Source organism: Corvus cornix, chromosome 1A (genome assembly GCF_000738735.6).
Source record: "Corvus cornix cornix isolate S_Up_H32 chromosome 1A, ASM73873v5, whole genome shotgun sequence".
Taxonomy (NCBI): domain Eukaryota; kingdom Metazoa; phylum Chordata; class Aves; order Passeriformes; family Corvidae; genus Corvus; species Corvus cornix.
The window spans coordinates 58,977,475-59,000,365 of record NC_047057.1 but is presented as its reverse complement, the minus strand read 5'-3'; the positions used below and the strand labels follow the sequence as shown (position 1 = coordinate 59,000,365).

General features: G+C 45.6%; 1 protein-coding gene and 1 long non-coding RNA gene across 5 annotated transcripts; both read right to left on the bottom strand.

The window, feature by feature from the left end:
- Positions 1-658: 658 nt before the first annotated feature.
- On the bottom strand, positions 659-10,443 carry LOC109146143. Of its 2 annotated transcripts, XR_002047972.3 has the most exons (4): positions 7,857-10,443; positions 6,200-6,279; positions 5,278-5,386; positions 659-3,665 (listed from the first exon to the last, which is right to left on the bottom strand). It is a non-coding gene; the product is annotated as an uncharacterized LOC109146143 (long non-coding RNA). The 2 variants fall into 2 exon arrangements; XR_005604639.1 differs by having other exon boundaries at positions 6,200-10,443.
- A 3,909-nt stretch (positions 10,444-14,352) lies between these two features.
- LOC104696181 (protein mono-ADP-ribosyltransferase PARP12-like) lies at positions 14,353-22,857 on the bottom strand. Of its 3 annotated transcripts, none has more exons than XM_010410367.4 (9): positions 22,673-22,857; positions 21,015-21,055; positions 19,995-20,130; positions 19,396-19,516; positions 18,285-18,369; positions 17,405-17,480; positions 16,610-16,740; positions 15,081-15,232; positions 14,353-14,686 (listed from the first exon to the last, which is right to left on the bottom strand). In XM_010410367.4, the coding sequence occupies exons 3-9, from the start codon at positions 20,052-20,054 to the stop codon at positions 14,406-14,408; spliced, it is 906 nt and encodes a 301-aa protein (XP_010408669.1). In that variant the 5' UTR covers positions 20,055-20,130; positions 21,015-21,055; positions 22,673-22,857; the 3' UTR covers positions 14,353-14,405. The 3 variants fall into 3 exon arrangements, with proteins under 3 accessions (XP_010408669.1, XP_019148162.1, XP_019148163.1); XM_019292617.2 differs by lacking the exon at positions 22,673-22,857 and adding an exon at positions 22,326-22,649; XM_019292618.1 differs by lacking the exons at positions 21,015-21,055; positions 22,673-22,857 and having other exon boundaries at positions 19,396-19,430; positions 19,995-20,061.
- Between the last annotated feature and the right edge of the window lie 34 nt (positions 22,858-22,891).

The following is a 22,891-nucleotide window of genomic DNA, read 5'->3' as shown; positions in this document are numbered from 1 at the left end:
TTCTGAATTTGTAGAAAATGCTCATGCCAACTGGAACCACTTCTTTTTTTTCCAGGAACATTCTGTTTTGGTGCTGTTTTTCCTTGGAAAACTTCAGATCTGGACTGGCATCTCTGGTTACTACCCTTGAGCCCAAGTGATCCTATCCTGTTCTCTCTCCATTTGTGAAATGGTAGTGGGAGGCACCCAAAACGGGGAACTTCAGGTTCTGTTCAAGGATGGGATTAAATGTAGGTCTTCCATACCCTGGGGAAACAGTCCACTCACTCCTCTGGCTGTGGTTAATCAACCTCTCAGATTTCAGGAAAAAAAAATTCTGGCCTTCTCCATTGTGAATGAGAGCATTACAGTTGCAAGAAGCCAAACAGTAAAGAAAACATTCCCCCAACTCCTGTTGTTCTACCAACAGGGAGGGTATGTACAACTTAAAGTGGTTTGCTGTTTTTTTTCCTAAAAAAGGTCATAGAATCTGATAGTTTTAAAAATGTCTTATATAAAATCAGACTTACAAAACAAAATTTGAATGCATCCCAAGTATAAACCCCAGGTTTATAATAGCCATCATTATAATAAAAATCTTTTCAGTTGCTGGGCTTTCCTAATTAAAACATACATTTTCTATAAACCCAGATCTAATTCCACAGGGCCCCAACCCCTTTTCCTCATTTCCCCTCCCACTTTTGGATTTGGTTATTTTTCCATCATAAATCAGAGAATCGGAGTGGTCGGCTCCTGAGGAATGCGCCTGGGATCCGGGGCTGCGCGGAAGAGGGTTTGCCTTCTGCCAAGGGGGAACCACCCACACACTGCAAGAACGGGATGGGGACCCAGCCAGTATCTGAATTGCTCCACTGCTACCCAGGGGAATGAAGTAAAGTGGATACAAACAGCTGGAAATGTTGCCAAAGTGTCAGGCTTCGAGTCCTCCAGACCCTGTGGATTCTGCGATCCTTGTCTGCTGAAGTAGGTTTTCAATTTGCCTCTATTTGCTACTGGCTGGAAAAAAAGTTCATGCAAAGCAGACCAAGGGGTTACAACACTTTTGGTTACACCTCCCTGGTCACTCCCAAAGGACCTCACCAACACCCACTGGGGGTGCCATCATGGCCTGGGATTTTTCAGAGCCCTCTCTCACTTGTTCATGGTCCTTCCCTCACACTCCCTCCTGTCCCAGCATGCTCTAAAGTCCTCCCCTGAGAGCTTGTCCATTAATACAAAGGAACTATTGGACTCAGAGGAGCACATTTCTTCTACACAGAGAACATCTGCAATCCTAAGCAAGCTGAAGCAAAGCACTGGGATTTCAGAACAGGTGTCCAACTGGAAAAGAGAAGGTGAAATTGTTGTTCTATATCAAGTGCACATTTATCTGCCTTGTGCACTGATTCATCCTCATAGACAAGCCCTGGTGTTTCTGTAGTGAGTCATCAAAGCAACTTTATTTATAATCACTCTGCCTGATGTTTCAAAAACACACAAGAGCTAACCTAATTATAGCAATACTAAATGAGTTGATGGTCTCCCAAAGCTCATGCTTTGATTTGAAATTCAAGAGCATGACATTTTTAGAGAAACAGTCCCGTGAATAGTGAGCGCTAAGGCTCAACCTCCAGATCAGATCATCGGCTGCCATTTAGGTCAAACTAAAGGCACAAGGGATAAACCAACATTTCTGTGCACTGGCCATTTTGATACACAGTACCGTGGTGTGAATGGACAAAACTGTGTCTCCTACAAAGCTCTTCTGCTCAACCATCCTTGTCCCTCTTGTAGCTGCACATTTTGGAGTAACACGTTTGCAAACTAATAAAGCCAGTTCCTGGACTCAGGCATGTATTTTAGATTTACCTGATGCAAGCTGTTACAGACTACAACCTTTCCCAATCTGATGAGAAGGTGTGAAGAGATATTTATTTACCTCATATCCTATTTCAGGCAGTGCTGGATGGTCCCAGTCTGAAGGAAAAATGATGTATGTGAAGGAGCATCTGATTGACTGTTTGAAACAATTTTGACCAAGATTAACAAACACAAGGGATTTCCACAAGAGAGTCTCCTGGTCATGTTTCAGGGACTGCCTCAGAAAACTTCTGTCTTTGTATTCTATATAAATTGCTCTCTCTTACTAATGGAAGCTGGAAGCAAATGTCCATTGTTATAGTGAAGCTCTGAAGCAAGATGCACCACACTGGCCTTTCAGCAAAATGTTAGCTTCTCCTTCCTTGGCCACATGCCTATAAATATGCCTAATAATATCATAACCTAGACCTGTCTAAAGAAATTACCAACAGCTCTTCAACCATGATCCCTGCATTACATCTCCTTACCACAGCCAGGCCATACCAGCCTCTTCGGGCCAAAAAAAAAAAAAAAATTATTGTGGTACAAATTGTTCACACAATGTGTGTTGAGACCCTAAGAAATTATTAAAACTATCCCTTTCCTGAACTGGGAGAGGAATCAGAGCAGGAAAAGATCACCTAAACCACAACAGATTACCAACATCTGCTTTTGCTCCCACCAGAACATTCATTTTCTTCTCTTTTATTTTTCTTGACTGTTATAAGACTCCACGCATCCCTGTTCCAGCAACACTGCACAAATTCCCTCTAACTGATATCTCTGCTTTTCCAGTCCCACTCTTCCTCCTGCTCTAGGCTACAGCATCCAGGATGTCAGCCTTATTTCCCCATCTTCCTAGCTCGCTAGCAGGCTGTGTGGCAAACCAAAATTGTGTCTTCTCCAGGCTCTATGGCTATGCATGCCTCAGTTGGACCTGCTCTTCCACCTTGTCACCATACCAGCCTTAATAGAAGAATATAAAACACAACTGTAGAAATCCCATTATGGTGTTTTTCCATCTCCATCAAACTTTTTTGAACAACCCCAGCCATGTAACTTGTCATCAGCAGAAAGTGGGAAGCTGTCCTGGCAGTCCCCAGGCCGCTGGGATGTCTCCTCAGTGCACTCCCCTTCGCAGCATGCCTGCCACAGTGACAGCCTGCCAACGCTGTCAAACCCACCACCCAGCCTACCTGCACCCAGTCTACATCAGCAGATCAATGAGTCACTCTGAAGCAGGAGAGGACTCAATAAACAGACATTATTTTCCACAGTCAAGAAAATAATGAGCATAACACCCCATACCTTTTCTTGTTCTTTTACTTACTGCCACTTACTGCAGTGCTAGGACTTCTGCAGATTTTTATCACAGAATGAGGATTCAGGTGTCTCTGGACCATTTTTTGAAAGAGAATATAAATGCACTGTGAATGAGAAAGGAGGTTTTTGTTTCCTGGGAATGCTGCCCAGGAGAGCAGATGTCACTGTGAAACACAGTGGGATTAGCCTCGTGTGCTGCTCCTACATCCAGCCCCTCCTGTGCTCCCTGCTGCTTCTGCTTCAGGCATTTTGCCGTCGGTAAGGAGGTATCTGTGCAGCCTTTTCATGCTGTAGTGATTGCCTGAGGAGCTGAGTATCCCAACTTCATGTTTTCTTCCCTTCACACAGAATCTGTCGCCAAAGCCACCAAGCCTTAGAGAGTTGCTGACCTGACTTCCAACCAGCACAAGCTCTTCTTGTGGTGTTGAAAGAAGAGACCATCTCCTCTCTGATCTTGTGATGATAAGCACAGGGAAAACACTCACAGTCACCTGAAGTGCTGCCTGTGAAAGATATGGGGAGGTTTATGGACATCTTTTTAATTTTGCCTCACTCCAAGTGGTGATACAGAGCAAACATTTTGATCCATTTATAGTGGTGTGATGCCTATTACAAAACCAGGCCTCTCTGAACTGCAGAGTCCTTCTCCAGGCCTCTAGACTCTGCCTTACTCACACTACATCTTTTCTGTTTTCCACTGATGTGACATAGCACCTCGTATTTCAATCCCCATCCCAGGTGCTCTCATTGTGCTGCTGCTTGCCAGAGTTGCTCAGGAAAATTCCTGCCTCTCCTCACAACCTGGCAGCTGGTGCTGCCCACCAGACAGCAGCATCAGATGATGCTTCAGAGGCTGGGGAAGCCCAGAGCCTGCAGAGACCTCAGGAGCCTGGCAGCCTCTCCGGTGAATGCCAGATCCACCAGCTCCCATGCAGTGACGTGCCTGGATTATGCTGGATGACTCAGGCTCAGCTTTGTCACCAGGGAAGATGAAAGGAGAAGAATACACACTCACTTACAAAAGCACAGTAATGGAGCGGAGCTATGGGAAGATACAAGCCAGAAGGAGCTGCCAAGGCAGTGCTTGGCCACTGTCTGAGCACTGATTCCCTGGTCTGCTTACAGCTCACTTGCCCTGAATAAACTTCTTTTTCCAGCTGCTGAACAAGGCCACCAAAGAAGCCATGCACTTCTTCCAGCCCCAGACCTGAGGAGACATCCTACCTACCTCTTGCTCCCTTGGATTAGCTTTGGAAGGTACTATAGGGCAATGCACACCACCTCCTCTAGACATGAATGAGGTACATGCTTTTTAACATTTTAATCGAGGCTCCCTTCCACAGCTTACAGCCTCCTTTAAATATAAGATATCATGAGCGACCATCATTGCACACAATTTATTTTTAAGCTCTGCCCAGGATGCATATGTACCAGAGAAACTCAAATACAGTTCATCATTGGCTTAAGCTATTATGCCCCTGACCTTTTTCCTTCCCTGTTCCTCTCCCTGAAGGCAATGGTCACAGCAGTTTGGGGTGGGGGGTGGGGGAGAGGGCTTCTGCTTGGGATAGTCACACCCAAGGAAAAGCAGAGTCACCAGCATGTCATGCTCACTGTGCACCAGGATAAAATGAATTCATATAAGAAGTCAAATTACAATGCACGCAACAACCACCCACAATGTGTGTACACAAGAGGGACACCACATCGATCATGAATTATCCAGTATCATACTCTTCAACATACTTGTATCCTTATTTCAGCCCTTTATTTCCTAATTGCAAATATATAAGGAAGGTTCCCATATTTACAATCTTAGCTCAGCATATCATAATATCAAGGGGACAGAGACACTACTTTAAAAAGTCTCTACTCAGACCAGAGCCACCAATTTTGATTAGTTCACGAAAACTGCTTCCATTCTCTTTATTTTATGTTTCACTTCCTTCCCCTTCTCCTCTTCCAGTGTTAATAGAGGCTGCCTGTACTCCATGAAATGTTCCCTCACTGCTTTCACATTCAAGCAGAAAAGGATTTTCAATGGCATTTTGGAAAAGAAGCTGCATGGCAGTTGTCCCATAAGTATGTCAAGAGGTAAGTACACAGATTTTTTACCTTTGAAGTCTAGCACGTATTTCTGTGAAGCAACTTGAAATTCAAAAGTGCACAGGTGAATCTGAAAGCATGGCACCACATCTGCAGAAGTTATAGGGACAGCCTTGTTCTGGACAAAGCAGAGAGATATTTGTTAGCAATTGGCAGTGTGTCACAGACAGGTTGGATTTAGCATCTATACAAGTTATGGGGAAAGGCCAGTGATCTAAACCTGTCAGATCATGGACTCATGTCTGAGCTGCATCAGGGTCTCTCTGATGTGTTTCCTGGAATTGTAGAATCACAGAATAGTTTGGGTTGGAAGGGACCTTAAAGATCATCTAGTTCTAACCCTCCTGCCATGGACAGGAACACCTTCCACAGACTGCCCAAAGCTCTGTTCAATCTGGCCTTGAACACTTCCAGGGATGGAGCATCCACAGTTTCCCTGGGCATCCTATTCCAGTGCCTCCCCACCCTCACAGTAAAGAATCTCTTCCTAATATCTCATTTAAGCTTACCCTCTTTCAGTTTAAAGCTGCCACCCCTTGTCCTGTCACTGCACACCCTTTGCCAGTCCCTGGAGCACAGCAGGTTGGAGGGTCTCTCTTATGCCCATCTCTTCTCTCTGTGTCCCCCACTAAGGACTGCTGGTGACTGCAGTGCCATCTGATTACGCGTGCATGTCACCTCCCTTCACTGCCCTTGTGCAGTGCCACCCTCCTTGCTCCCTGATGCCCTTCACCCTCCTCTGACTGCCCTCAGAGGCAGAGTAGAGGCTCCCCAGAAGAAGAAGGTGCAAATCCAGGCTCTGGAGTTATTTCCAAGTGAGTTTATAGATGGGGATGGCTCCAGATTTGATGGTTTTGATGGGAAAAGCAGGTGATTTTCTGGGATTTGTTTTTCAGCAGAAGTATGCAGGAAGTGAGCTCTTCTCACATACCAGAACTTTCACATTAAAATGAGTTTTCAACAAATTCCCAAGCCATCTGTAAAGGCAGCCTGTTTTCAGAGCTGAGTTTCCTGGGAGCATTGAGGAAAATGAGAAAAAAATGCAAAAACGTGTGAAGTGATGAAGAAAGCACTGGGAGAATATCTGCATCCCTTTTATTAAACAAAGCTAGCAGGTGCTAAGTTCAAAGCAAGACAAAGGAGAGCCTCCCTCAAGCAATATCCCATTCAGCTGTGGGAATATTTGCTACAAGATGTTGTGGAAGCTAAAATTTTCTACAGATTTAAGAAATTATGGAATAATTACTGAAAGAAAAACACATCCAGGGTTATTACATATATAGATACCAACTCTGGTGCAGGAGATCTCCAAGCCAAAATTTGCTGAAGGCAGGCAGAGCAGTTTGGAAAAGTATCGCTACAAGTCTGCCTTGAGTTTCTAATTTTGTTTGGGGATCTTTGTCATCCAGTGATAGGGGCGGGCTCTGGTACACCTCTTGTCCTGATATGATACAGTCTGTCCTACACTTTGGGGTAAGAAGAGCAGGAAGGGAGAGACTGGTGTTGGGTGCTGGGCATGAGAGGGAAATGTTCACTTGCTTTCCATATTCAGCCCAGTGGTTGTGCCCATCCAGCACCATCGGGTAGCTTTCCCTCCTGCCCACGGAGCGGGCGTCAGTGATGGACAGATAGTGCAGGACGATGAACACGGGCAATGACTGAGGTTCTGGCAGTGCCAAAAGCATTTGCAGTAACTCTGCAGCCCTCCGGTGCACTCTGCAGCACTCCCTGCCTCTCACATCCTCATCAAGCTCTGCCTGATGTGGGTCCCACTCTGCACTAATCAGTACCTCGTGCTCAAGAGCCACGATGAAACCGTGACTTTCTGGGGAGGGGGCACTGACCTGGCTGCGGTGCAGACGCCCATGAAGGACAGGACCCTGCAAACCCTGCCCTGCTGTCAGTCAGCGCTGGGCGAGTGCGGTGCCGCCCCGCTCGCCCTCAGCCGCGCCCGCCCCAGGGCTCCGGAGCTGGGCTGGCTCCTCCGGGCGGGGGCTCCTGGGTCGGGCGGGCACCGCCACCTAGGGACAGGAACTGGGCTCTGGCAGGGGCTGCGGCAACGCAGGGAAGTTCGGGTCACCTTCTTTTTGGGGTATGCTTAGTCTGTATTGCCCTTTTATCCTGTTCCATCTCCACTTTCAGTGTCACTCGCAATGACTCTGAACGTACACGTGAAGACCTGTCTGACAGCTGAAGAACAGATCGTTTTGCCCTGTTTCAAGGAGCACTTCGCTTCTTGGAGATATCCAGACCAAAAGATCAAGAGACCTGGCACAGTCAGTCCTGCAGCCATGTTCAGGGGCTTCCCAAAACTACCCTCAGCTCTCATTCCTTTCATCTCCTTCTGCTTGGGCTGTTATCCTTCCTTGCACCAATATCTGCACTTGGCCTTGTGCCTGCTCAGAGGAGAATCCCCTTCTTCCCACACTCTCCTCCATGCTGCTGTAGCATTGACTGCTTAAAATCAATAAAGAGATTCTCACTCCTCTTGTGTCCCAGCCTGCAAGCCTTGCCCCTACAAGACACGCTGCGTTGCAGCACCAGTCACATCCCACCTGCATTGGACATCAAGCAAACAGATATTTCACCTTTGAAGTTGATCTCATACTGCCAATAACCTGCTTGAAACTGGAGAGTGCCAGTCTGGTCAGCCTGAATTGTCTTCTCTGACTGTGCAGAGGTTAAAGCAAGAGCACAGTTATTTGGAGACTAGAAAAAAAAGAGAGGAATTATCCATCATAAAAAAAAAAAAAAAAAAAAGGCTTAAAGGACTTGCAGAACAGCATTTTACTTGCTAACCAGAGGTAATTGCCTACAACTTGGAGTTTCCCAGTGAATTCCAGCTGAACCCCACCTCCCACCAGAAGCTGTTTCCTGGACCCTGCTCCCTCCTCACCACAGCACACACAGTTGAGGACTGGTGCATCCCCAGAGTCCCATCCATCTCGGCAGTCTGTGGTGCTTGCTGCCTTCTCCTCAGCTCTTCCACACCAGAAAAGAGAACATGACCACAGCTCTCAAAAAGGTCTCAAAATGGTCAAATTGTCAGCATGTAGGAGGGCTTTCTGGCACTGTCTTCTGCTGTAAGTTGTTAGGAATCCCAATAGAAAAGAGCACTCTCCTCACAGATGCACACACAACATATATTAAAAAAAATCAGATTAAAGCAGTTTTGAAAGGCTCTGGTTTGGTTAAGAAAATAAACAACATTCAGACATCAGCCTCTGATGGTCCTCTCATGAGTGATATAAGTAAAATTATGAGATGCCACTGAATACATCAAAATGCATGTGGGGAGACACTGAGGCAAGGCACAAGACATGCAGTGAGAACACGGACAGGGAGGGAGAAGAAAAAGATTATCAGTTTCTGGCAGTTTGCTTAACAGCAGTCTTGAGAGGGAAACCCAAACTCTGCAGGAATTCCTGGACTATTGTCATCATTTCACAGCCCAGAAAATTGTCCAGCTTCCAAATCCTCAGGGAAGAAAACAAGTCCTAAAAGGTTTGGATTTTCGTTTTGCCTGTGCTCAAACCCAGGCATGCCATTTTCTGCCCTCTGAGTGTGCCAGCCCACAGAATATGCACTGAGCAGACACCTGAGCCTGGTTAGATAACAATAGTATTATTTGGTTGTTAACCATGTTTCACCTGTAGAAGTCAATACTTCTGAATTTGCCTGAGTTCCCCAACAAAACCTCCACAGGTGCAGGAATAGATCACCTGGCTACCCAGTCCATGTCCCTCGTGCCACTGCAAGGAGCTGCTTCTCTTTATGAACAACAGCTTTCACAATCATCTTGAGTTCACAGTCATTAGAGGATTATGTTAATTTTTATGTTGGTTGATGGCATTTAGTAGAGAAGAGTCCTGCAAGTTTTCTTCCCAGTTATGAAAAGAAGCTTTAGCATTACTTATGAGTCTCATTAATTATGTTTCAGCTCAGGAAACTGCCTAGATGCCACATGTTAACAGGAACAAGTAGAACTCAAAGTTGAGGGGGAAAAAAAGAAAACTAATCCAAAGGTCGATCTGGGAAGGAAAAGAAAAACCATTGAGCAGGACACATCATGGAGTTACTCAGACTGTGCAGATATAGCAGCAGGTGGAGGAGATCCGTATAGGAAAACTATTTTGATAGCATTGTCACAAAGTTTAGGTTTAGTTAGTAGCCCACAACTTCGTGCAGTGAAACTAATCACATTTCTGACTAAGGAAATGTACAGAGGACATTCTGTTAGTAAGGAATTTGACTTGTTCAGTGAAAAAAATCCAACCAAACCAAACCAACCAACCAATCAAAAAAACCCACAAAACAAACAAATAAACACAAAAATGGGGTTTTTTAAGACATTAGGATAGATGTGAGGACCTTCAGTCAAATAACTTACGTGAAGGCACAGGTTTTGTCATTGCTAAAATGAGATCAGTTTGTATGAGGATCAAAGAGGAAAAAGGATAGGAAAAAAGACTCTTAGAAGAACTTGCTTGAGCTGAGAGACAAAATGAAGGTCAGCTGGCCTTCAGGACAACAGAATGGATCACAGCTTGAGATGGATGCTACAGAACATAGTAAAAAAGCCCCATAAACCTACAGGAATTTTTAACAGAAAAACAAATTGGAAGTTGCAAAAGTCTATCTGCAAAATGCACTCAGAAAGAGCCTGCAAGAAGGAAGAATGAAAAGGTGCACAAATTGTTTAAGCAGAGACCAATGTGACTTCCAACACCTCCTTTGGACTTAGTCAATGGAAAATGATACTGAAAAAAAAATACAGTTAAGGAGACCAAAGCTGAAGATACAGACCAAGAAAAATTATTTACAGAACATACATTGAAATAAAACTTCTCCTTGGGAGTGGGTAAAGACAAAGCTCCCCACAATGGTGGGGATATCATGTGTAGACATTTCCCAAGCATTTCTAAGCTGAACACGGGCACACCAATTAATGGGCCCTCTGACATCGCTGTAAACCATCTGGAAGGAAAATCTAAACTTATTAAGAACAGATGGATAGGAACCAGGTCAGCCTTCCCTATTGCTCCTATTTGTAAGCTTGATGTAAAAGCAACCTTGTAAAGATGGTTTGAGTTGCTCTGGGAAATAATGCCTAGGACTCAACATGCCAGACAACAGGCACTGAAAAAGAACAGGAGCAAATAGAAAAAGTTATTGCCTGAGACCTGTCTCCTGCAGGCCCCTAACTAAAGACCCCTACCCTTCCCCAAACCCTCAACCTCCATCATTACCACAGTGATCTGGGATCATTATTCCCTCAATCTAGAAACAGCCTTGTTAAATAATGCAATTGTTGAGCATGTCATGCCAAGAACAATAACTGTGTTTTCTTCACCTGGCACCCATACAGTGGTCATGCCAGGTTATGGGGCTCAGGTTGATTTTTAACAGTTTGAACATTTTGGAAAATAATATGTCATTCAGCATGTTCAATCAAGCATTAGGTTTCTGCTGTTTAATCATCCTGTAATAAATTCTGTCAAAATTGTTAAAAAGGTTTCTTAAAAATGCTGAGAAGTCAAACTTAGCACCACTAAATGAAAAGAAAGCCTGAAAACTTGCTAAGGTGTTACTTAATAGAAAGCCTAGACCAGTTGCATGAATATAAAACCAACTGTGTTAAAGCTAGGGATGCTGTGAAGCCCTAAGAGAACCACAATAAAATCAATTAGAAATACATGATGATGAAAAGATCACTTAAGCTAACATCCTTGCAGAAAAAGACAGTACTTTTGAACAGGTAGAAAAAACACATTCTTTATATGAGTACAAAATGCATCAACTGATCCTTCTGAATTGTTGCTGGTTCCTCAAAAGCAATTGCTAAAGAAATTACTGGAGAAGCTGCTGATGCCTACAGCAGCCTGTCCAGGAGATGACAAAGAGAGTCTGCTGCTGCAGAACAAGCCCACTCCAGCACCTGCCCATCCCATGGCAGTCTGGCTAAAACACGAAGCAGCAAACCCCTCAGAAATCAGTTTGGCTACTCACAGTGTTCCTCAGGCCAGACCTTTTCCAGCACCATCTTGGTGACTCTGAAACTGTCAGTCACATGCATGAGTCAGAAACAATTACACCCTTTCTCAACAGATCTTAATTTTTTTCAGGAAAAAAAAAGTGAATGAAAAGCCAATAGATCCACGCTTGGTGCCTGCCAACTACTGGACATGTTGCTGATGGTTTGCAAGCATTTCTCATCTAAAAGGGTGCTGAGAAATGCTTTCTGCTCAGTACTTTGAAGGCACCCAGGTACTCCAGAGGCAGCCAGAGGTTCAGGTTGAGAAGAAGCTTTAGCAAATTTATGATACTGAACAAAAGTCCAAATTAAGTTGTTTTTCATTTTTACTAGCAGCTTCTGCTCCCAGTACCTCACTGGTTGAAATATTCCCAAGTCTATTGGCTTTAGATTCCCAGATCTGCTTGGGCTAGAGGTTCAGGATCATCTTATGCCAGTTAAAAATCATGCTGCAGCCTGCTCAGCTCTTTGTTGGTGTTGACACAAGCAGCCCTGGAAACCGCTCACGCTGAACACCATATTTTGGGTTTGGGTTTTGTGGGGGTTTTGGCTAGGTCAGTTTTCAAGCAGGTGAATGCTCTGCCTCTGCCCCCCCCCCCATCCAGCCGTGGCAAGGGGGAAACAGCAGCAGCACCCCACTGGATGCAGGGCTGCTCCTTTGGGCAGTGGCACAAAGGGAGAGTTGCAGAGAGTGACCCTGAAAGAGCATGGGCTCCTCAAGGAGAACTTCCATGGCAGATCTGGTACTCCAGCACCTGCAGAACCCACAGCAGTCCCACACCATTGCACAGTTACAGCCACTCACATCAGACCCTGCTTGATCTTCTCAGCACAACACCCTAATAGCACCTAATTCTGGAGGCAGCTGGAGGCTGAGAGAAACTCTCCCTGCAGTCAGAAATAGTTTAGACTTACTGGAAAACCAAATTTTCTTCCAAACTGTGCATGTTCGCACCTGTCCTCTGTTCTCTGCCTGGCCTCCTCTTTTTCACATCAACAACCCCCCCTTTTCCAGTGCCTGGCCTGCTTCTCAGCAGGCTCTTCCTTACCTTCTCCTGGCTCTGATGAATTTGGCAATCATACTCTGAAGCCCACCTTGCTGGAAACAACTTTCTCCCACATGATGGGTGGTTTCTTCTATCATGGAGGAGAAGAAAGGGGGAAGATGATTTATACAAGGGCATCATTCCACAGAGCATTTTGTCTAATAGCAAGTCTTCCCAAACCCTCCATCTCCCAGCCCCTGTCCTGCCCAAAGGCTGCACATGCAAGCCCCCTTAAGCTGATGAAGCCATGCAGGAAATCTATGGAATGTTGCAAGGACCAAGGCAGGGTGACAACTGAGAACAGTCACTATTCAGTCCCTTCCCATCCTTGCAAGCCTGCAGCTTGGGAACAGCCAGGGGAAGGCAAATGTGAGGTGAAGGCTGCCCATGCACAGCACCCATTGGGTGCCAGACCCAGGCAGCAAGTCTGTAAAACAAAAAAATCTCTATGTAATCCCACATAGTTACAAAATTATCATCTTAAAACAGACTTTCTGGTATTGTTTGTACAAATAATGCTCAGATCCATGTTTATGCAAGGCACAGGATGCAGATCTAGGACAACTGACAAATCCTAGGCAACAGCTCTCCAAAATCACTGCAGTTTTTCAATGGAGAAAGGTGTGTGGCAGATAACTTGCTGCTATATGTTGGGGTTTTTTTAATAAAAAAAATATACCATATATTCAGGAAAAAGTCACTTTAAGTGACTTTCATTTTTACTTCTTGACTGCGTGGAAAGTTCTCTGCTCACCTGTGGCTGACAAGACTACATCACTAATTTGCAAAAGAACAACCTTTAGGCTTCTGCAAAAGCAGTGAGACATAGAAGTGCATTAATTAGTGCAGCTCAGGGATTTATTGCAGCCATCTTTCTGAATTTTCAGAAAGAAAAGGGCACCAATTATTCCTGAAGATATCAGGCTATAGAAAAGCTGATGAGATCCTACACACCTTCCTCTTGGTTCCTCCCAGCTATGGCATACACAAGTGAACCACTTGTGATTCCCTCTGCTGAATTACAACTTACACAACAAGACTGTATTAAAATAAACCATTCATTTTTGTTTCCATGCTATCAGTCATCTCAAATGTTATCCCATTATCCATCAAGTTTCAAGTACTATGACCATAATTCAAGCTTTCCATCCCAGCTGCAGCACACGTCACTGAGGCGCTTCTCAGTCCCCCAGAGAAATGTCAAGCAGCAGCAGGGTAATTCAAAACAGCCACCACCAGTGTCAGCCTGCAGGGTGGCAAGGAGGTGGCCGTGCCAGCAGCCACCCCTCACAGAGCCCCCGTGTCTCACCACTCACTGCTGCAGGAACTGGCTTCCACAGCCCTGCTGGGACACTGCTGTGTGCCATTACTCAGCTCGCCATGGTCTTCCTCACTGCTGGTGTCATGGTATGGTGGGGATTCAACTTCAGCAGCTGCAATACCCCTGCTTTTCTTGACCTAAATCCAGTGGGGACAGAGGAAGGACAGGGTGTCACAGAGATATGCAACTTGACACGGCAGAACAAGGTGAGAAGAGATGTCAGCAATGTGACCAGGAAACAAAGCAAAGTTCTTTGCCAGCATTAATTAAAAAGCTTCGAGGATACAGGAGCTTCCTGCCATTTACTTGAAAGACAGGCCATGATTCCTTTCTTGAGCACCATGACATAGGTACTTTCACTTTTCCTTCTTCCACATTCCCTGCCCAGCCTCCCTCTGGCATAATCAGCACCACCACAGGCAGGAATCAACCCTAAGTGACTGTATCAGTGGATCAAGGTAATTGTAACTCAGCAGGTGTCACTGCATCATGGTACGCAAGGCAGGTACATCCCCATTCCAGGCTAGAGATATAGTGAATGTTAAAGCTTAGCACTTCTTCAGGGGAAAGAATAAACCCTAAGAAAAAACTATGCCCCCAAAACCATCAGGGGATTGATATTGGTCCACTGCATTACAAAGTGTTCTAAAGCTACAACTAAAATTGAACAAACATTAAAAAAATGTACTGAAAAGTAATTTATTCAGTGTAAATTCAAAGGAGATTCCACCATTCATTACAAGACCACACAGCTGGTGTTGAGACTGTACTCCAAGATATAGGCAGGGTAAATCTGTTGCTTCTCAAAGATGACAAAGATGGAAGGGTCTGTCAGGTCATCCACACAGCTGTCATAAAGTCTGTTTGAATTGCTGGCTCTGGGTGGAGGGCGACAGTACTGGGGGTTTCCCCTCACAAAGTCTCCAACAAGAACCTGAGCGACGAACATGCTGTAGCACCCTCTGTGGGAGGAGCAGTACTCATGGGAATAGCTGGCATCTCTGGCAAAGTAGCTTCCTAGGGAACAGAAAAAGCCACAGGTAAGACAATACACCAGCCAAGGGACAAACACATGCTAACAGCACTTTGGCAGGCAGCGATTCAACAACCCCAGCTGGCCCTATAGACATTCCTGCCCCGACAAACTCCAGTTCACATTTTGCCATCAACCTCCCAGACCCACCTCTCCAAGAGCAGGTACCTGAGGCAAAGAGAGGTATTTCTAGCCCTTCCTGGAATGGGATTGCTGTGGGTGCTACCTGAAGCAATGCAGATGCACACAGGTGAGAGTGCCCTAATGGCAGGAGTGCATGGGTCAGGAACCATCTGTCACTTCGCACCCACATCCCCCAGCCTGGCTGGGGTTTGCAGCCCCTGCTGCTACAGTCCCTACACCCTTCTGCACTTGTACCTTTTCCATACATTGTCCCATGAGCTCCACAGAGTCTCCAGTCAAAGTTCTGCTCACAGATGGCAGACACATGGGATGGACTTGTGCCATGGAACAGGAGGCGCTCATCCACCCCTTTCAATTTATTGAGCTTCTTCATCTTTTCTTTTTGCCTACAGGCAGGGGAAAAAAAAAAAAAAAAAAAAAGACTTGTTATCCTGGTTCAAACAAGGACAATTTCCCAACTCAGCTCCTCCTACTTCTGGGTCATGGAGGAACAGTGACACAAAACGCTCTCAGTGGGGTTACTGCCTGCTTTGCACTTCTGCTGGTACCCTGCTGCACAGTTGGCTCCTGCCAGCAAAACAAAAAGTTCTCAGCATCACTATGGACTGTGTCACCCACAACTTCACACCACATGAGAGAGTAAAGAGATGAACATCTCTTGACTGGAAATTGGTCAGTTCCCGTGTTATATAAATCCTGAATACACAAATATGATTATAAAACTGAGCTGTATGAAGCCACAGTGAAGACTGTATAATCCCTGCCCCTATCTTTATAAAAAAAAAAAAAGGCTCCTTTTTTTTTTAACTCTCATGTGGAAGAGGCTAAAACCAAAAGAATAAACCTGAAGCACCAAAGCTCAGTTATTATGAAGGAAAAGAATTTACTTTTTGAATAACACCAGCAGGAATCACACACACATCTTGCTAGGGATAAAAGGCTCATTTCTACACGTACAAAAGAACACAGATGCAATCCCAATAACCCAGTAACAGAGAGAGGAGCCCCACTCCCCTTCCAGGACTGCCCCAGGGGAGCCTCAGCCTCAGGGATCAGAGGGACACCCAGCACCTGAGCAATGGAAAGGGTCCAGACCAGCTCAGAAACAAAAAGAGAGCACTGTCCATGAAAAAATGGATTTTCTGTTATGGGACAGAGAAGAGCATTTAGAGGTTGCACAGGACTTATAATGGAATGTTTTACAGAGGAACTGTAGGTGGGAGAATGGAGGGATCAAGGCAGTCCAAGGAGGACAAACAGGAAAACAGATGGATAAGGGGGCAAAAAGGACTGGTTGTGTAAAAACAGGCCACTGCCTGGTTAGTAGGCTTGTCTGGCCATGTCTGTCCTGTCTTCTCCTTAAACTCCCTTTCTAACTCTTACCTTGGTGATGGAGGCCCAATCTGTATACATGCACATGTATGGGGGTCTGGATGCAGCAACTGGAGTAGGACCTTGGGTCTCATGGGTCAGATGTCCACAGCCCCAGCAACTGCAGCAAGTGAGGGCTTGTGCCAGCATGTGATCACCAGCCAGTGTAAGGCTGCACAGCCAGTGAGGAGGGTAGCTGGCCTGGGAGCCAGGTTTTGGGGCAGTCATAAGTCTGGGCCACCAGCCAGACCTGGGCAGAGAAATACATGGCAGTCTCACCTCTGCTGGGCTGCTGAATTTGGCAGCTCCAAATGTAGACTATGGGGGACAACAGATCAGGAAATACCAGTCTTCTCATACAGTAAGGATAATGAAATAAAACAGATACAAACCACTGAAAAATGTCCCAAAGAGTTGGGTTCTGGATCCTCTGCAGTTGGTTGATGCAGTAATTTTTCATTGTCTTCTCAAACAGCCTCTTGATTTTTCCATATTCTTGGGAATCGTAGCTGAGCTGTATCAACTGAAAATTTTTAAAGCACCAAAAATAAGGTATTACTGAGAGGAACAACTCCCAGTCCTTCCAAAGGAACCAGTAACCTTCTCAGATCTGCTGAAAAGCCCTACCACAAAAATCACAAGCTGCTTCTGTTCTTCCTGTAAACCCTCCTTTACCATCACTCCCCATGTGGAAGCACAGGCACTGACTGAGGAAAATCAGTGCAATCCCATGAGAGCTTCCTTTAGAGGATGCACCTCAACATCTGGACTATTTTTAGCTCAGAGTAACCTGAAGTCGAAATGCACAGTAGTATTCAGGCTGACGCAGAGTGAAAGTTTCACCTTAATGTGACATTCTAACTCCTTCCCTACAGGGCTAAAGGAAATACCCCCTTAAAATGCAATTCATCTGATTTATCAGAGGATGAGGAGAGTACAAAGGACAGGTATGAGCAGCAGTGGCCTTCCTTACCCTGTGTGGTATCATAGGGGTTCTCAGAGAGCCTCCCAGGAAATGCACGTCTGTTCTGAATATGAAACTGTCAGTCTTGTTTCACATCATAGTTGCTTATTTTATAAGACACATTTAAAAGCTGGTAACATCTCAATTGCCTTGAATCATGCTCTTGGAAAAATCAGTACAGGACACAGCTCTCCCCACCCACTGGAGAGCTGGAAAGTCCTACCTTGAACCCGATATCAGGTAGCGCAGTTTGGTCCCAGTGTGGAGGATAGACAGGATGTGATAGAGTCGTATTTTGGCTACAGAACAGAAAAACGAGCCAGTCAGCTGGTGATACTCCTCATCAAATCCTCCTTCTGGAGAATCCAACCACAGGCTCTAAAGCAGCCTTCGGACATCCATTCAGGAGCTATAGTTTGTTTTCTTTTTGAATGAACACACCTTTGGTTCAACCAAAACTTTAATTGAACCCTCAGCTTCACATGCACTGTCTGCTGGTGACTTTCTAAAACAAAGACAGCTCTAATTCAAATAAATCAGTAGGATAAATAACATTTATAGCAGATGTGTTCAAATTCTGTTAAGCTGAACTTCCTTTAGAAAAAGCCATAAGATAGGGTATCTCAAGTGCCTCTAGTTCACTTCATTTCAGTGGATTTGCCTGTTCTGTGTTTTAATGTATCCTCAGCTTTCCAAGGGATGACATCCATATGCACCACAGCTCTTGGGATTGGCAGTCCCTCTCTCCTAATCACTGCACAGTTTATTTATTAGTGTTGGGGCATAAATCAAGGAATAAAAATTCCTGGCATGGTTGTGTCAGCCCTATGTGGCCTTGCCTCTCACAGAGAGAGCAAATCTTCTCTAGTGGTCTCTCACAGCTGCCAGAGACTGCCACCAAATGTCCCTCCAGAGAGCTTCACAGACGCATTGCATAATTTACAAATACTGTCACCGCAAAATGTACTGGTAAGCCAGTCAGCAAAAGGTATCTAGAAACGAATTTAAGAAATACAAAATTGCATTCTAGGCAGGTAGGAGGAACTTCTTAGTAGAAAGGTGCTGTCCTCTAGAGACACTGTTAACCAATGAATGTGTATTACCTTCCATCTTGTCCACCTTCAGACTGTTTAGGCAGTCGAATAACTCTTCTTTGAGTTTGAAAGAGCACATTTGTTTGGACCATGTCTTGAAAGAAAAACACAGTAACTCAATAATGAAATAATTCATTGTCTAGGGACAGGCTCTTACATGTTAAGTAAAAATAAAAGAGGAGATAGCCCAGAATATTGCATTGTGGTACTCCCTCTATCTCACCCACCCAGGCCAAACTTCATAACCATTCCCACTTGCACTGCTCCTACTTGGATATCAGCAAGCTCAACCACCTGCTAGCACAGGCTGTGAAACTTGAAGGCAACCAAGCACCAACTGCACCTGCACTTGTATTCACATCCAGGCTGCTGGCCAGAGAAAACCACATCTGATGGCAGGCCTATAGCAGGAAAGAGTTTTCAGTGCAATGGGGGCTACAAACCTGGCTTTCCAGGCAGCACAGGGCTGCACCATGGTGCTAAAAGGAAAGCCTGCTCTCCCTTCTTGGTCCTGTAACAATATCACAGAGCACATGCTGTGTGACATAGCTAATTAACCATTGTTTCCTCCTTTAAACAGCACTCTTTATTCATACCAGGAAACACTTAAAGCTTGGAAAGCTAACAGGAGTTTTAAGATGGGTAAATAAATTAGAAACAGAAAAGCATTTTTAATTTTCCTATTTCTCTCTCTGTGCAATCAGCCCTAAATTTTTGTTTGCTGCATTCTGTGCTTTCTCTCCTCCTAAGTAGCTCGCAAGATGTTCACCATGGGCTCACTTCTTCACCTTTTGACTTTTCAGTGCCTTTCTTTCTTTTCTCTCATTTCTCCTTTTTAGTTGTATAAACGCAAATGCGTAAGGTGCCATGAAGCATGTACTCTCAACTCTTCTTCTGAGTGTACAATATTGTCAGGGATGGTTTTTTGACTACAGATGCCCACGTGTAGAAGCTCAAGTGGGGCATCTCAAAACTGCAGAGAAATTTACCTGCTGCTCAAGTTCTACTTGGAGAAAATTTGCAGGAGGAAAAAGAGCTGTTCAAAGAGGTGCAAACATAGTGTGAAAACCTTCAAGCCAGCTGCACTGTGTAATGAACTTAAAACAAGGAGATACTTCACCTGCAAAGTCTAACTTATACTGCTGAGAACCAGCCCTGAAAAAAATAACACCATTCTTGTCAGCTAGATATTCATTCTCCAGAAATGCAGATGTTACAGTGGCAGAGACATGATCTGGGTGCTGCAGAAAGAACAAGGAAATGACACCTGTTAGAAACCACCCTTTGTTTAGGTGTTACTGTGGGGAAATACCAATGTTCCCCCAGGTCCCTATCACAGGAGGATGTTCTGAAGTACGTCTCTAAGGCTTCAAGCATTTTGTTCTGCAGCGACGGAGGGGTACCCCACAGAGCACAGCTGCTTCTAACAACAGCAACAAAGCAGCCTTCAGCCTGTGTGGTCAGCTCCAGCCAAAAGATGTCTGTCAGCTCTGAAAAATGCACCCGCTTTCAAAGCCAGTCCCTTGAAAGCTTTCACAGAGCTCCAGTCCTGCTTTGGGTGGTAATTAATAAGACAATTCCACCCAGGCACTGGAGCAGCACTGCAAGGGCACCCAGCAGTGCGTGCAGAACACACCAGCTGCAGAACAACATGCACTAAGTAACTCTCCAAAGATGGTTTAACAAAAGCTTTTGGCATGAACAGCAGATGAATCTCACCTCTTTCCCATACTCAATCCACTGATTGGAATCATCGAGCCAATACCAGACATACTCCATTTCAGGAGCACACGGATTAGTCAGGAGACAACACAAGTGCAGAAGAGCTGATGGGCACCTGGCTGCTTGCTCTGCCCTGCATCAGAAAAGAAATCCAGATCAAAGTAGGGGTCTTTTCCAAAGCTGTCAAACTATGCAATATCCCTGGTCTGTTCAGAAATCTATTAACTTCTCAAAAAAGGAGACCACCTCCAGCTGGGAAGTGGAGGTTTGCCCCAGAACTGAGGACCTGGTGTTTGGACATTTATGGGTCACGGTAAGCACCACAGAAACGACCCTGACCTCTCTGGCTTGGACCTGTGCCACTGATTTTCCCTAAAACGTATCTTCCTAAAAATCACATTGTAAGAAAATACACTTGACATAGAGATTTCCCTGCAGCCCATAGAGAAGGCCATGGTGAGACAGCTGTTCCCCTGCAGCCTGTGGAGGACCATGGAGCAGAGATCCACACTGCAGCCCATGGAGAACACCATGCTGCAGCACGTGGACAGGCCTTGAGGGAAGCTGCAGCCCATGGAGAGGAACCCATGCTAGAGCATGTTTATCCTGAAGGACTGCCGCCCATGGGAAATGAACCATGCTGAAGCATGAGAAGTTTCTGAGAATGATGGAAGAGTAGATGGCAAATCTTACAGACTGAGGACAACATCTATTTCCCTTCCCCTCTGCGTTGCTTTGGTAGGGGGAGATAGAAAAGTCAGGAATGAAGGAGTGAAGTTGAACCTGGGAATATGTGGAGGGGGCAATAGGTGATCTAATTTTTTTTCCTCATCATTTAAATCTATTTTAACTGGCAATAAATTAACTTCCCCTAAATCAAGTCTGTCTTGTCCAGTGATCACCTTGTCTTTACCTCAGCTCATGAACTTTCCCATCTTATTTTTCTCCTTGCTGTCCTGTTGAGAATGGGGAGTGAGAGAGCAGCTGTCACTTGGAGGAGGGGATATCATTACTTACCAGCAAAGTCTCTGCTTTGCACTCTATCCTAGACACAGCACCTATAAAGAGAAGATGGAACAGCTAGCCACCAATAATTCCAATTCATGGGATTTTACTTTGCTTCCTGCTGTGCTTCACCCTCCATTTATTCTCCCAGTTTTGGACCCAGACAACACTTTTTTATGTATCTCATCACTTTACTGCCCCTACAACGTTGCCTATCATGGATCACACATCCATAGCCAAAAGCTGCCCACCTGCCAGCCATCAAGATTGCAAGGGTCTGTGACAGAGCTACTCTGAGCTGCCTGAAGAATCTGAGCACAATATTGAAACAGAAACTGGAAATGATCATGTATCCAGCTCTGACGCCCTTTGTTCTTTGGCAGGGATCAGGAGTATTCAGAGCAGGCCAATGGGAGGAAATCGTTACAGGAGCAGCTCTCTCATAGAGCTGTTTACAGTGCAAAGGTCCATGAAACAAAGGCTTGGCAGCCCTGGACTGCCCGAACAAAGAGCAAGGAAGAACCTGGATCTCCTTCGCAGACAGAGCTTGTTCCAGTGCTGCCTTCAGACCACAGTGGCACTGTGTACACAGTAACACTGGCCAGGCCTTTTCCTAGAAAAATGCTCCAAATTCTCCTTCTCCCCCATTGCAGGACATTCAAGAGATCCAGTACTACCAGGAGATTTTTTTTTTTTTTGACATGGCTGTCCCTTTTTTCCCCTCTGCACAGCACCATGCTGCTGCTGCTGGCATGGCTGAAGAATTTGAAATTTGTGGATTTGAAGGATGGGATTTGAGGGGGGAGGTGGGGAGAGGAAAAATGGAAAGAAAAGCAGGGAAGTGGGGTGGGATGGTGGTTTCCAGGCAGCTTTTCTCCACTGCTGTCCCCTTCTCTCTTCCCTCTATCCCCACTCCAGAGATGGATGCCAACCCCTGCCAGCTCCCCTGCCAAGATGGGGCTCCCAGTCTGCCCTAATCACATGAGCTTTCAAAAATGTCCGCTTGTGTCTCACTTTCTTTTTCACTTTCCAGCATTTCTGCTCCGTGCTGGGATTTTCCACTCACCAACTAACCCCCAACTAGAAATAAACAGAGGTGAAACACTTAAAAAGCAGACAGAAATATTTCACTGGCAAGACAGCTAGTGCCCTTCACGTTTAGCTGAAGATTTCGCTATGTGGTCTTGTGCAATCGTAAAGTTGCTTTTTATATCTTAACAGGAGTAACTTTATACAGAAGAAATTTTATACTTAAAAAGCAACCTCATGCTACCTTTTCCCTTACTCAAGAAGAAAAGACGAATGAATGAAGATACAACTTACAGTATGACAAAGTGCAAGCAGGTATCCCTCCAGCAGACCTTAAAGCCAAGCCCACAAGCTATAAAATCCTGAACTTCCTGTGTGTCCGACCCTCCCCGCTCAGCTGCAGCCTGGGAAGGCTGTCAGAGCCCGGCATACGCCATTGCCCTGGCACAGCTCTGTCCTCGGGCTGCCCTGTCACCACCCTCGGGAGCTGAGGGCATCAGCCCTGTGCCGGCCAGGCTGGATGAGCCTGCGCAACCCTTGCTCCGCATGGCAAAGGTGCCCCGGGTGCAGTAACGCCTTCGAAAGCAAAACACAGCTGGCCTGTGAGAGCTCCCCGTGAACTCCCCACAGCACATGTGTACCTCACAGCCTCCCTCGCAGCCTCCTGCCGTGGGACCACGGCTGCCTCTCTCTCCCGGTAGCTTAGGAAGCGGGGCTGAGTAACATTTCCTCCCGGTTAATGCCACAGACGCATGCGCACCTGCCAAGCACGAGCAGGCCGGCCCAGGGCTTCGGCGGTGATCTGCAAAACCAACATCACTACGAACCAGAGTTTATCCCTACTTCTGGGTTCCCGTCAC